The following is a 15533-nucleotide window of genomic DNA, read 5'->3' as shown; positions in this document are numbered from 1 at the left end:
GGCCCTTCCCACTTTTTGTCTGTCTGGTTCTATTATACCTGTTACAATAATAATATCACAGCAACGGTGGCGGAGTGACAAGTCGATAAACAACAGAACTACAACAGCTCTTATCAACAAACAGTGGAGTGAGACGAAGTGGAGTGAGGTTAATGTGGGCACACTTCTTAGGATAAAGTCTAACGAGTCTATACCAGTAAGTGTGAACAAGAGTCAGTTCCAAGTGTTAGTCATACTAAGTATCTAAGAGTCTGTAAGAGTTACCAGGTTTCTGAAATTATTATCAAGCGTCTAGGTTTAGGAGTAACGAAGTGTCTGTAAGGTTAAGGTTGAATGTTTGACAAGATAGTATTTAAGAGTATACCAAAGTGTCTGTACATAACATGACGTTCAAGCAAGTAGCTTGGTAAAATGTTACCAGAATTAGATTTAAGTGAACCAAGTTTCTTCTTTATCTTGGTTTTGAAAGTGTGAGCCCATCTGTTGTACAGCACATGTTACCATAGTTACACTACTAGTTACCATAGTAATGCTGCACAGTGTTTTATAAAACACCCTGTGATAATGTTAGATTAATCTAAATAATATAATCCCGTGCTAAATAATGTAAATTGTTTGTTTAATTAATCTTAATGACAAATCCAAATATACTGACTGATTTGTATTTGTTAGATAATAAATTAATCTAAATAAATACAACAACTTATTTATTTTCAGGCGGACCTGTTACTAATAAGCTCATCCTCACCTAACGGACTTGCTTACATTGAAACAGCAGAGCTTGATGGGTGAGTAGGGAGTAAACGTAACTAAAAGTTACTAAAAGTTTCTAAAAGTTACTAAAAGTTACTAGTAATGAGTAGTGACTATTAGAATTAGAGATATTATTTTGTTACTTTAGATACTTAGCTCCCTTTAATGTCTTAAAGTATTATATATGCAAAGACTGGAAGTGTGGGGACTGTAGAATATAAGATAACAGGATAACAGGATAACAGGACACTATTTATGAAACACCCTGTATAAGATAAGCTAGCACCAGAGCTAAAGAGCTGCTTAAGACCACCTTCTTAGTCTTAACAAATCTAAATACACGGATAATCTGAATATAATGCGAGAAAAATCGAAATTGGGGAGATTTACATAATATTGTCATATTGAGACACAAGTGCAAGATGAATTTAGGTTTTCGCTCTTAAGTTTACGACAGTATTCTGCTTTGCATAGAATCAGGTTTAGACAAAATTTAAAAGCTTTTTGGGAGACACCAGATAAGGTTTAAGACTGTTAAGCAACGTTTTGGAATGAGTACTAGACTGCTTCTCACGTTTTTACCTGATAAAAAGTATTCGGGTCCTGTAGTGGACGTGTTTTAACAGTTTTACTGATAAAACATAATAAAATTACAGCCCTCCAAAATGACATAACTTCACAGTAAACATGCGGTGAAGCTTGGCGAGTAATCCTAGGGTCGTGTTACCTCCAGGGTAACTGAATTGGTTTGGAGCACTAAAGTGGTTGGTGTAATAATTCCGCGACTTACTGACCCTCTCCGTCCAACTCACTGAATTGTCTCAACACCATTATGATTCGGGGAGTTATGATGTGATAATCTCACAGATTTTATAACCTCGTGTTTCATTTCAGGGAGACGAATCTGAAAGTGCGGCAGTCCCTTGCCGAGACAGAATCATACGTGGACGATACTGAAAAGCTCTCTAAATTTTTCGGTAATTGATAAGCTAACAAATCAATTTAAAGCTAATTAGTACGCTATCTAAATAAGCTACTTAATAAGCTAATTGTCAGAATTCTGATTAATCAGACGGACTCAAGCTGTGCCCTACACTCCTACACCAATCATTAGATTGCTTGGATATTACAAATATAACGCTGCGTAATGCGTGTCACACACACTGTGTGTTATTACGAGTGTCTAACTTCCGCTACACTGTGCGTGTGTGCAGCAGTAGTTTACAATGTAGTGATGTGAAAAAGTGTGAACTAATGAAGTAAGTAGACAGGTTACAGGTACTATATATAACATTAGAGTTAAAGGTAAAAGTAGAGTGCTGTGAAGGGACCTTGTGGCATGTGCCCATTAAAGCACGTGACCGTTGTGTGACCACGTGGTACAGTTGCCATGGTAACGTGACTGTGATCACGATAATAATAATATCATCACAACGATTTGCCCATATGTGCCAAAGCCAAACACATAACTAGATTAAAAGCTTAAAGCTCTGTATCACCTCGTTGGTAGTGTGACTTAACCGAAACACTAGGGTTGTAAATTGTAGAGCTTATACGGCTCATGTACGAGAACCTGTGTAGAGCACAGCAAGGCCGACCAAGACAAAGCTACTTGTCTATGTTACTGAAGGAAGTTGGGACAAACTCTAAAGAGGAACTGCGAACCCTGGTGCGGGACAGGGATATATGGAGGGGTTATCTGGCGTAGATTGGACTTAGTTCCGACATAGTAGTAGTAGAAACACTAGGGTCTTATAACATTATTATAACGAGGATGGGTAACGAGTATTCTATAATACTTTTAGACACGAAGGGAAACATACAACGTAAGGTTTGAAATCTTCGTAAAACTACGTCATTAGAGCCTGCAAAAACATTTAACTTTTAGATAAGCACTCTATCAAGTAAAATTCATATATAATCATCAGAGTTTATTAACTCAATAAAAATTGCAAAAGAATACTCTTGTTGTCTAAGTTTTAATCGCTGGATTATTCGCGATAAACAGTACACAAGCTCGTTGATAATGCAGATAATGATATAGTTATCCTATAATAGTATACTTTATGTATAGGATGTAAGTGCCTGCATTAGGTACTGAACTAAACTTAGATGAGTCTAATAGATCTATGTAACACATCTTAATTTATCTGCATAGCGTTTAAGTAATTTGTCTTGCGACTTTAATGATCTAAAGATAAGTACATATTTTATAAAGATAAGTAAATTTATTTATCGTATTTGTTGGAAGCTAGGGTCGTACCGGGAAGCAGTTAATTGAATAGCAGGTTAATGTGAGGCATTGTACGCACAGAAAGTAGTACGCAATACTGTACTATTGGCTTGTGTACATGACGGTCAATTCTCCCGCAGCTGTAATATTACAATATAACTGCAGGTAGGTTATTTAACCTATCTGCAGTCTGCATCACGTTACCATAGTTACACTACTAGTTATTTATCTACTGAAATAAATTTAAGAAAACGAAAATCCATTTGAATCCTCCTTCTCCTGTCGTCTTTGGACGGATTTCATAGACAATCATAATTGTAAAATATTCAGCCGTTCGATCTTGATTGTTATACATATTTATTTAAGAGTGTGTATTTGTCAGTTTCCCAACTCATCAGCTTGCAAATGTCAGTCTGCAGTGTAAATACTCTAGATAATACTCTAGATAATACTCTAGATAACATTGTACTGGAGCATCACACCTTATTCACATTGTAAACTGTTCCTTACCGGCCCTTATTCTGATGGTCCTAATATTGCACCATCATTATAGAAAGAAAAGAAGGAGCAGCTTCTGTTGGGCTATTTAAATTGGTAACGGTGATTTATAAGTACAAAAGAGCTGTTACAGATTATATTTGGGGGTTATGTAAGTTAGTTATGTAAGTAAGTCTTAAACTGTTTCTAGATAACCCATTGGTGAGCAATTAAAGCTGTCCTAATGGAAATTCTTTGCTGGACTGGAGTATGAATAAGGCAGCAGCGATGCTGCAAGGGCGGTCGAACTATTTGATAGTAGACTAGTAGAGGAATCTACGAATCTCTCCAAAGTATCCAAAGTAGTCACGCTTCATATTCTGTAGTACGTACAAGTGCTCGTTTACACGCTCTGAGCCGGTCTGAGCAGCTCAAATCTGGTTTTGAGTTTCACTATGTACTCTTAGTACATTCCTTAGTACATTCCTTAGTATCTATTCCTATGATACAGTGAGCTAGTATGTACTTGTGTGAGCTAGTATAACATCAAAATAAGTTAGTGATAGAGATGCAGGAGCAAAAGTAAAGTTTGTTACGCCCAGATTGAATACTGATTGAGTATTACGGAACAATTAAACTTTTACGCTATTTTCATAACACGCAGTAGACAAATCACCGTGCTTATCTTAATCTAGTTTTCCGTGACTAATGTGTAATCAGGGGGTAATCAAATTGCCTTTTGTTTGGCTGTTATTTCCCATATCATGTTTCTTCGAGCTTGTGGTAAAAAGCGCTCATCACGTCATGTATTTGTTATCAAAGGCTTTAGCACAACGTACTAGTTTTTGAGCAACAATATGTAGAGAGAACTACATACTAAGAGGAAGTACAATTTTATAAAAACAATACGCCCCACTCTTATAATGAGGGCTACATCTGTTTCTGTAACTTTGCGCCCTAAACCTCAGTACCAGATGGAACACCAAACCGCTTATTTCTCAATCAATCCTGTACTCTGCAAGCAATCCTGTACTCTGCATCACGAGGGGTTTGTAGGACGCGTTACCATGACAACGAGGCTGCTACTAGCCTCCCATCCAAATGTTTGGTTTAATTTGACCAAAAACAGTTTCAAATGGATTCGAATATGTAGAATTTAACTCAGATTTCCAAGTTTATCAGTTTTGTAGATTCAGGAAGCTACTTGAATATAAGGTTAACTATTGTTGCAACATACCGTCCAGTCATTACTACTTACTAAAGCTGGTAAGCAAGCTGCACAATGTACTTGTCCAGCAATAGGTCCTCTGCACTCTGCAGTGTAGTAGTGACTAGAGATTACTACTGATCAGCTCTGTCCATCACTAAATATGAGTCTGCACTCTGAGTGATGTCAGGAATGTTAGTTATGAGAGTTTTGGAGTCGTGGAGGGTAACCTGCCTCACGTACACACGTACACACGTCACGATTAGACTGAGTGGGGCATGTTTTACTTGACCCTTATAATACTTCTCCTTGTAGGATATCCAACGTAGGGTATACTTGGAACTTGTGCGAGATTTCTCTGGCCAAGGGATAACTCTGGAGACTGGTATTTGTTTGTTAATTTGGATGGTTCATTGTTGTCTGGCTTCTCTTCCATATCCTGTCATCACTCCTGGAGTAATGGATATTATATGTTTATTTCAATAAATATAATAATCAATAAATTAGAATAGAAACTTGTCTTCTTTTCAGCTCACTCTTCTGAAACCTCTTCCTCTACATTCTCAGCCTCATCATCAACTTCATTATCTTCATCATCAACATCATCACCCCTGTCTTCATTGTTGGTGGTGTGTGCAAGATTTAGGTCAAGTTCGTCAACAGGTATTGCTTTCTCATAATACCGTCCTCTGTGTCCTCTCACTGCAATCAATACTGTCTTAAGTAGCTCAAACCTCAAACGACGTCTTAGATTTGCCATGATGAGGCTTTTGTCCTGGCTGGTCTTGGCTGCCAGAAGTGTTGCTACTCGTTTAAGGAACATGGTAGCCTGTGGGCCCATACCTCCGGTGGTCGAGAATACAAGGCCATTGCAGGTTCCTTTTTCAATTTGTACACAGCGGTCTCCATATTTCCTTTCTTTCTCTCTCTCATGCTTGCTGTACATCTTTGCTGGGGTGTTGTGATTAGCGTTGGATTTGGCTCCGGGGTGTAAAACCCTGATATCAAAAAATGCCATCTCCATTGGTGACCACAAACCTCTAGCTGCTATGTCGAGCCTTGCCCCATCATCCAGGATGGTACCAGGGCGAAGGCTTTCTCCAGTGCATGGCTGGAGTGTGGGCTCTACAACAACCTCATTACAGATTTTTTCAAGAATGCTTGCAACAGTGTCTCTCAGTCGGTTGTGTCTGCTGTTGACAAAGCCTCCTTTCTTGCAAATAAGAATGTGGTTGTAGGTGTTATCTTTGCCACAAATGCATTTCTTGGCTATGTTGGCGCTTCTCTTCCTGTCTTTTGGTTTGGTTCTGATGGTTTTTGATGTCTATGGTTACTACTGCTGCTGCTGCTTCTTCTAAGTCACAGGATGTGTCCTTCCTTCGCTGCTCTCGTCGCTGTAAAACCTGTGCTGATATGGTGTTTTGTACGGACTTTAGGTCATCTGTATCTGGGACTAAATTTGACTGTATATTTGAGTTTGATGTTGGAGAAGAGAAAGTTATAAATTGTAAAAGTACTAATGTTATTTATCTTTTGAGCTGTAAATGTTGTAATTCTCAATATGTAGGAGAGACTGTGCAAGAACTTAAGGATCGTATGTCGCAACACCGTGGGACTACGAATCCTACTGGAAATTCGGGAAATTTTAGATTGAGACAGCATTTTTTAGAATCTATTAATTGTAATTCGTTTAGTGTTCAAATTATTCAGAAACTTGCAGGTAAGGGGAGAACTGGTGTTAAGCGTCCTAATTCTACTAAATTTGTTATTGATGAAAATATTTCTAAAATTAGGAAAGGACATGAAGATCGTTGGATCAGAGTACTTAAAACACAATTTCCTTATGGGATTAATGATAGGATTGATAGTTTAGCTAATAAAGATAGTTATAATTGTGAATATGCTAAATTTATTTCTTGTAAAGATAGTTCTAGAAAGAAATCCTGGGCTGATAGACAGCAAAGCGATTTATCTCAGTTTGATATTGACAATATTTTGGGTGAATTATTACGTTTAGTTGTTGAACCATTTCACAGCGATGTTAATATTTTATTACGTAAATTATTGTTTCCTTTAAATAAGTCTACACTCGTTAAACTTAAAGAGAGCTATTTAGATAAAGTTTTTCAAATTGATAACCTAGACCCTAGTAGATCTCAGATACATTGTATTATAATGGACTTATTCACTTATAAAATTAGACCTTTTAACTCGAGAACTGATAAAAGTAAGAGCGTCCGTAAGCCTAAAGTTTTATGTTCTATTGATTTTGTGAACAAGGGTATTGAAATGTTAAATTTACCTAGAGTTTTTAGATCTCCTAGTTTGAAATCGTTTGTTAATTTTTGTACCATTAAAGAACCTACTGTTGTATATAAAGGTACTGATAATGTTTCTAAGAAGTTATTTAATTATAATAACGTTGTTAAGGGAGACACTGAACCTTTAGAATGCAAATGTCATATGTTTACTGATTTCGTAAATCAGGATTGTGGTCATGTTGTGACTGGGGATGTTAATTTTGTAAAGCACGACGCCTTGAGAAGTCTGTTAGAGAAAGGTCCTTCTTATAAAGAACCTAAAACGATTGATTTTGATAAGAATTGTAATTCGGTAATAGATAATGTTAAAGAAATCTTAAAACCTTGGAGTAGGAAAGAGAAAATCGATAGTGCATGTTTAAATGGTTGGTTTAATGAATTTAGTGATATTGTTAAGAAGAATACTGAAGCTCTTAAAATGAAATATCCTAAACAGCTTAAACGGAAATCTGTGTTTAGTAATGATAAAGCTTGTGAAGAATTAGCGTTTATCAGAAAGTATTTTGTTTTATGTCCGGTGGACAAAGCAACTAAGAACGTCGCTATTATTTGTAAACATTATTATTTAAGTGATATTATACAAGAGTGTCAATCTAATGAGGGTATTGATGATGTTAGTGGGGAGCATGAAGTTCGTGATATTAACAAAGATATTTTCAAGTTCATAGAAGACGTTGGGATAAAAGTAGATTCTAATATTGATAATTTACCTCACATGTTTTCGAGTCCTAAATTTCATAAGCCAATTTTAAAGTTTAGGTATGTTATTTCTTATGCTAATTGTAGTATTAAGCCCTTGGCAGTAAAGATTTCTTTAGCCTTAAAGGCTGTTTATTCAGAGATCTGCAGATATACTAACATGTTGTTTAAAGTAACAGGAGTTAATAGGAATTGGGTCATTTTGAATAATAAACCGATTTTAGATGCTTTAGATAATATTAATGATAATAGCTTAGCGAGAAACATCCAAACTTTTGATTTTTCTACTTTATACACGAATTTAGCCCATAAAGATATCAAGGATGCTCTCAAGTTTACTGTTAAATTAGCCTTTAGGAATAATAAAAAGAAGTTTATAGCTGTTTACGATAAAGGGTCTGCTTGGGTTAATAGCTTTAGAGATGGGACTGTGGCTTTTGATGAAGTTAAGTTGATTAAATGTGTTGAGTTTCTACTGGATAATTGTTACTTTAAAGTAGGAGAGATCTTATATCGGCAACATATCGGTGTACCTATTGGAATCAACCCTGGTCCATATATTGCTAACTTAACACTTTGGTATTTTGAGAACAGTTTCCTAGACAGTACGTATAAAAGTAGATACTATATTGTAAAGAAGTTAAATAATACATTTAGACTTATAGATGATATTACTACCCTTAACTCTGATGGTTACTTAGAGGAATATTTTAAGTTAATATATCCAGACTCTCTTACTCTTAATAAGGAAAATGAAGTAGATAGTGCCGCCAATGTATTAGATCTTGATATTTCGATAAATAGCGAGGGGAAGTTTTCTTGTAGAGTTTATGATAAAAGGGATAAGTTTGGTTTTAAAGTGGTCAAGTTTCAACCTTTGATGAGTAATCAAGCTAGTAGTGTATTATATGGCACGTACTGTTCACAGGTTGTGAGATATTCTAGGATCTGTAATAACGTTGTTGCTTTTTCTGATAGAGTTTTAAAGTTTACTGATGATTTAATTGAGTTGGGTTTTAGACGGGATCGTCTTAGTAAAATATACTTATCAGTGGTAAAGAGGCACGGGCTAAAGAATAAGTTTGGTATTGGGTGTGGAAATATATTAATGCCATAGCTTGACCTATTGCATCCTTTTCTAATGTTGCAAAATATTTGTCGCACGTGTTGAATTTAGTTTTATAATAACTTTGCGGCGGCGCAAATCGGAGTCTTAGAATTACGCGGGAAATTACGCGGGAGTAATTGGAGTTTGGGGCAGTTCGTTTTATGACGTATCGACTACGTTTGCTTAGTATACTTTATTCCTACCGTTTTATTACATTTTTTACTTTATCTACCTATCACTATACAGTATACATATTTAATCTTAAATTATCATTTTAGTGGAACTATGTAAAAGGGGATCGTTGCTAGCGTTAAAACTGTTTTAACCCTGCCATAGTCAGTTGAAAGTCTGATAGCATATGTTCCGTTTGATTTGACCAAACTAATGCCTTTCATTGCTTTATATATATACAAACCTGCCCAACAGACTGCGTGAAGGCTGCGAATAGCCTTAGAACGTAGGGTTTGATACAGGGTACCGTACTGTTCTATAAATACAGCTTAAGGTCCGATACTGATATGGACACCACGCACAAATTATAACTTTTTACTCAGAATTGTTAGGCCCTGTAGATATGATAAAATACTTCTAGTGATCAAACCACCAAACAAATTGTTGGATGTCCCAGATTTAATATAGCGCAATTGTTGTTATTCTCATCAGATTTCGACCATCATACTTGACGTAGAAGTTATCCGCCTATCCCAATCAATCTGACATCACGTGACCTACGCGGTGTCACGTGTTATGCCACGTGTTATGCCACGTGTTATGCCACGTGTTAGGCCACGTGTTATGCCACGTGTTATGCCACGTGTTAGGCCACGTGTTATGTCACGTGTTATGCCACGTGTTATGCCACGTGTTATGTCACGTGTTATGCCACGTGTTAGGCCACGTGTTATGTCACGTGTTATGCCACGTGTTATGTCACGTGTTATGTCACGTGTTATGTCACGTGTTATATTGCCAATTGTACTGAAGACAAAGGTGCGGTGTCTCAGATGAGAATGTACTGTGACGGCTATTGATTCACTGGAATTTCACTTTAATTGCCTATGATGTATTCCATGGCAAGGTATGTGTATGCCGTTACTCTAATCATGTGTCTATCATTACAGTATTACAGTCTACCTCTTAACGTTACAACTTATATTGGGTCACTTTTCATTTGTGAAATTTGCTCGCTTCGAGTAGATCAAGTTGCAGCTACAAAACTATTAGAAGCTGTACTGTCTAACAGTACATTAACTAGTTTACTGAACATTACTGACCTCTCATGGAATTAGTGGGCGTGTTGTCAGGTAGTGGTGCCCATAGCAAGGCTCTACACAGCGGAACTTAATGAGGGGGAGGGGGTTGTGCTTCATTGTGGGCTTAACATTTCTCTAGATCTGTTTTTTTATTAACATCAAAATAAATCACGATAATAATGAATAGTCACGTCGTTCCTTACTAAGTAAGTAATGAAAGTTAGTCCTTCTGTAAATGACTTAATGTTGCTTCTTACTGTCACGCTAAGTTAAGTTAAAGAAGAATGTGTAGCGTAATTACATAAGTGAGTTCTAAATAGGGGAGGCAGTGTGCAGATGTGTGCAAACAGCCAGAAGTGAAACTAAATACACAGCGAAGTTAAATACGCAGACACTGTGACAAATTATATGGTGCCGTCATGCATCTTGCTGGTGTGTAATATTATAAATATTAAGAAATTAGTCCATCTTAGCACCTTTAGCCCCATAAGGTATCCACTAAGTGTTTACAAAACAACACTAGAGATGTACTTATTGTACCCCCTCAGGGCTTACAAAACAACACTAGAGATGTACTTATTGTACCCCCTCAGGGCTTACAAAACAACACTAGAGATGTACCCTCAAAACAACACTAGAGATGTACCCCCCCAAAACAACACTAGAGATGTACCCCTCAGGGCTTACAAAACAACACTACCCCTCAGTGTTTACAACACTAGAGATGTACTTATTGTACCCCCTCAGGGCGAGTTGAATGTGAGTTACCAAACAACCGATTAGACAAGTACATTGGTTTGTTGGCTATGGAGAGTATTTATGACGGTGACGGAGACCTCGCTCAGTATTCACTTGATAACGATAAGATACTGTTGAGGGTAAGTTAGGCACTTGTAACATATTCCCTTTCTTTTATGTTTATTGGGATTTTAGAAGAGACAAATTTCTGCAGAAAAGCTTTTTATTGTAATTATATATGTATGATCTATTCGGCAGCTAAAGTTGGCAATTTGTCAAGATTTATGTTAGTTTTGAACACTAACTAACGTTGTGTAAGATTCACACAAAAATTTTGAAATATAATTCTCGTGATGACCTCAGTCTGCTTTGACAAAAGACAGCGATTAGTAATCAACGTGCGGCAACGATTATTTATTAATCAAACTTGTAAATAAGTAAATAACTTTCTCTAGTCAAAATAAATGCACGTCTCCTAGTATAACCAGTCTAGTCGATCAGATCACGATCACGTGACTCGTTAAAACTGGAGTTATTCTATTTAACGCATATTTCAGGGTATGGTGTTGAAGAACACTTCTTGGGTGGTGGGATTGACTGTTTTTACGGGACACCAAACCAAACTAATGATGAATTCAGGTTAGTCTACGCTCCGTGATGACTAAGTGTTCAGCCATCGAACTAAAGTATACATATTATATTTAAGTTGCAAGCTTACTGTGCTAAGCATACATAATATTTTGATCTAATAGTGTAAATGGTCAGTTTTTATTATATCGTTCGATTCGTAGGCGTGACACTGCTGCAGTGTGACCGGCTCTAATTGTTTTGCTACATTTTTGTAGCGCGCGACACAACAATTGTGTTGCAAATTTCCTGCGCGCGCATGACTAGCATTCACCAGCTTTTGTTCCCGCCGCGCGTTACAATGCAAACTTAAATTTATTGCATGTCCACAGCACAGTACTGAGTACTCGAAATTAGAAAACTCTGGCCCGCCGCCCAAGCTACTCGAACGTAATATAAAACGCCGGAAACGAAAAATGAGAATGTACCTTATCTACTTATTTTGTCTCTGTGAACTGAAAGTTAATGATCACACATAGGTACGCTGCTTCCTAATCCCATTTTCCCAGGCAAACCCACGTTGAAGCGAACGAATGTTGATCAGCTCCTTAACAAAATTGTTTACTATGTAAGTTCCATGAACTTCCTTTGATGATATTTTCCTTAACTTAACAAGATCTTATATCTTGACAAACTCTAAGGAGCAGATTTGGAGATGATAAATACTAACTGCGGGTTCTATTTCAGATATTGGGTTTATTACTTGCCTTGTGTACAGTTTGTGGGGTAGGGTCTTTTATCTGGGAGACCATCCGCGGAGAGGCAAGTTCTATTATTAATTCAACCTTCTGACATTGAAATTGCGATAATATACAATGCTTGTAGCGCGATGCACTAACTACGCCGAGCTGCGAAGGATTGACATCGTGAATCAAATAAATGCTTGAAACTGAGCGTTTTAGTTATTGTTGTTGATATGACGTCACTGTATTTATAACCCTGAATTTGTTTCAGTATTTCTCAGAGCAATTTGCCCCGTGGATATCCCCCTTTGACAACGCGTTACTTATCGCTGTTATGCGTATACCCTCCTATATTATTGTCCTTAATACCTTAGTGCCCATATCATTATACGTCAGGTTAGTTACACTTATTTTAAACCTAGTAAATTATAAAATTACCCCAACATACATTTCTTAGTGTCCTTACAATCTTTGGTTGATTGTCTGAAAGTAATGTCTGGATTTGAAAGCTTTAATTCTCGCTACAACTTGTTAACCTTATGGTAATTTCAGTGTAGAGATGATACGATTAGGTCAAAGTATGTTTATAAACTGGGACCTGTTGATGTATCACAACGAAACTGATACACCTGCTAAAGCTAGGTCAGTAACACCACGTCTACATGTTTACTTTACATTACACAATCAGGGACAAAAGGATTTCGCGATTATTTTGGCCAAAATTCGCGATACCGCGATTTTTAGCAGACTATACATTAAACTATACATAAAATTTGTTGCAAATAATGGGAAAAATCGCGATTCCGTACATGCCTTTCCTTTTGTCCCTGTACGCAATCCTTTGTACTACATAATCTGATACTCCATCCTGCATTTCATATTATGGGTTTATTAACAAAACATACATTTTCATGATAGAGATTTTGGATTAAATGAATTTAGAACGTCATCCCCACAATTTCAATCTCAGGAGTACAGCACTGAACGAAGAGTTGGGACAGATAAAGTACGTGTTCAGCGACAAGACAGGAACACTAACTCAGAATGTCATGGTCTTCCTGAAGGCCTCTATCAACAGTGTCCAGTATGGTAGTGGCACTGGGAGCGAGGAAGATATCGCTATGGTAAACTTTGTTGCTTTCATTTTACTAACTGTGATGAGATATCTTCTCCTAGACGAACGAGCGCGAGCGGTAATTTGATAATCTGTCGATGGAAACTTTAGGCAAGGTTGACACACATTTAAGGGTACATTTCACAGTTAAATAAAAGCTTTATAAAATATATATTTAAACTTGCCAGGATCCCGCAAAGAGTGTAGATTTCTCCTGGAACGAGTATGCAGACCCTAAGTTTACATACGACGATGAGTCCATTGTAACGGCTGTCAATGATCGCGACCCGGAAGTGGACAAATTCTTAAAGGTACGTTTTTAGCAGCTTTATTTGTATATTTAGCAGCTTCATTTGTGATCTCTTGATAATGACTATGTTAGCGGGTCCGAGTGTATATAAAATCATCCGAATCTTACCATGAGAAATGTTGACAAGGTGACAGTACTGTAGTAGGGAGTTCTGGAAAAATTATTTATGTTTTACTATCAACAGCCAGTTCGTCAGGTGGTAGAAAATGGATAAATTAAGGTTCTGTCATTTCCGAGTTTTGGTTGAAGCCTTAGATTTTTTGTCATTAATGTTGGAAGGGAGGGAAAGAAACGTTAAAATTATAGCGCAAGTTAAGTCAACTTTAACTGTATAACTGTAGGACGAACAAATGTTGCACGTGCGCGAGTAAAATGCAGCATTATTGCTTTCATTAACGTCAAGGTATACGCGCAAAGTTTGGCTGTTCATAACTTTCGGTGCCATTTGTTTTGATGTGGTAAAAAGTTTCAATTAGGGAATCCTTATGACCTTGTTATCATCGAAGAATTAAACCCAACAATCAACATGGTTCACAGTGGTACTATATATGTTGTGGTGAAGATTACTGGTTTGTGATTTTGAAATTCCTCGAACATACCCCGTTTTGATCAGTGGGTTTCTATGAAGTTGATACGATACGTATTTTATTTAACAAAAATTTTCTAAAATCTGATAACCGCTGTCAGAAAATAATTTGTAATACCCTAAAAGTTTATGTCGTAGGTTATTTAAACTGGCCATTCATATCCCGTGGATATTCGTTGTACCATTTCTGCAGCATATTTAAGTTGAGAAGATTTACACATTTTTATACGTTGATTTCTCTTCCCGATGCTCTGCATCAAACACTATTAAATATTCCAACTTTGATACCTTGATGAGGTTTACCAAAAGTGTCCATTGGACCGACCGACTGGATTTGTCAGATAATAATTAGTTCCTGCACGAATCATGATGTCTGCTTACACGGGGTTGTAGAATTATCGGGGACTTTGTCGAGATATTTTTACAATTAAATGCATTATTATGGACAGAAGAAGAAGATGTTATAAAGCTAAATCCAGTTATAATGCAGTGTGCAGTTCTTACTTTTATTTATTACGTCATGACATTTGACCAAGTTAGATGCAGGCAGTCATAAACCTCACATGATGTCAAGGTACTTTTACAATTAAATAATTAAATAAATTATGGACATAAGAAAAAGATTTTACAAAACGAAAGATCTTTGCTTTGACCTAATGTAAAGATAATCAGATCAGTAGAATTATAGTTGATATCGTTTCTTTTCTGAAGAATCCTTCACGCATTATGTTACTAACTAGTCTTATCTGGAGCGAGTTATATCATTTATTTAATCTTTTGCTGTAAGTGTAGTCCGTATCTTGAAAGGCTGAAACTTGAAAGCATTATTTAGATGGTTATGATTTTCACTACTTTGTCAAATCAATTTGTTGGCTATTCTAAAACTTTAGATCCTTTATTACTGGTGAGGAGATGAGCCTTCCTTTTCTGACACGTGACAGCCATAAACCAATCAGCTTCCAATATCAACAAATCCACCGGTATCCGGATCTATTGAATATGTGACCAAGTTAAGAAAACCCAGCAATTCCTCTCATTGGCTCGTCATGTTAATTTTCCAGATACTCAGCATCCAGCTTAATTGTCGGTATCTAAATTGAATCTTGAAGATCCTTCGTTCGCCCACCAAATGTCATAAACGTTTCATCTCCCGCTTCTAAATTTAAAGAAGATACAAATTGATCACTGATCGAGTTTAACTGACCTCCTCATATTATCTCTGGAATTCAGGGGCCTTACCTCCTTACACAATAGAATTACACCAGTGATTTGGATCCGTTGCTGTAATTTGCAGTGCTGTCTTCTTATTATTGTTCCCGTTTCAAGAATGTACATTTAGACATTTCACATGTCACTCTCCTTGTGTTGGTAGCTCTAGAGTCTAGACTCTAGAGGGTGTTTCAGTTAGCGACCCAAAGTATTCT

General features: G+C 36.8%; 2 protein-coding genes across 3 annotated transcripts in view; one reads left to right on the top strand and one right to left on the bottom strand.

Annotated features, from left to right (window-relative positions):
• The window catches only part of LOC134814791 (protein arginine N-methyltransferase 1-like), an 87586-nt gene that overhangs the window by 39417 nt on the left and 32636 nt on the right, over window positions 1-15533 (bottom strand). The window lies entirely within an intron of this gene.
• The window catches only part of LOC134814787 (probable phospholipid-transporting ATPase IM), a 64415-nt gene that overhangs the window by 18914 nt on the left and 29968 nt on the right, over window positions 1-15533 (top strand). For both annotated transcript variants that reach the window (XM_063823057.1, XM_063823058.1), the window contains 11 exons: window positions 62-196; window positions 718-788; window positions 1648-1730; window positions 10799-10929; window positions 11347-11428; window positions 11926-11984; window positions 12104-12178; window positions 12371-12495; window positions 12652-12741; window positions 13070-13223; window positions 13402-13524. In XM_063823057.1, coding sequence (XP_063679127.1) covers window positions 62-196; window positions 718-788; window positions 1648-1730; window positions 10799-10929; window positions 11347-11428; window positions 11926-11984; window positions 12104-12178; window positions 12371-12495; window positions 12652-12741; window positions 13070-13223; window positions 13402-13524 — 1128 coding nt within the window. The remainder of the gene's footprint in view (window positions 1-61; window positions 197-717; window positions 789-1647; window positions 1731-10798; window positions 10930-11346; window positions 11429-11925; window positions 11985-12103; window positions 12179-12370; window positions 12496-12651; window positions 12742-13069; window positions 13224-13401; window positions 13525-15533) is intronic.

Source organism: Bolinopsis microptera, chromosome 5 (assembly GCF_026151205.1).
Source record: "Bolinopsis microptera isolate Bmic1 chromosome 5, MBARI_Bmic_1.0, whole genome shotgun sequence".
NCBI lineage: Eukaryota > Metazoa > Ctenophora > Tentaculata > Lobata > Bolinopsidae > Bolinopsis > Bolinopsis microptera.
The sequence above is the reverse complement of the archived record's forward strand: the minus strand, read 5'-3'. Positions and strand labels throughout refer to the sequence as shown.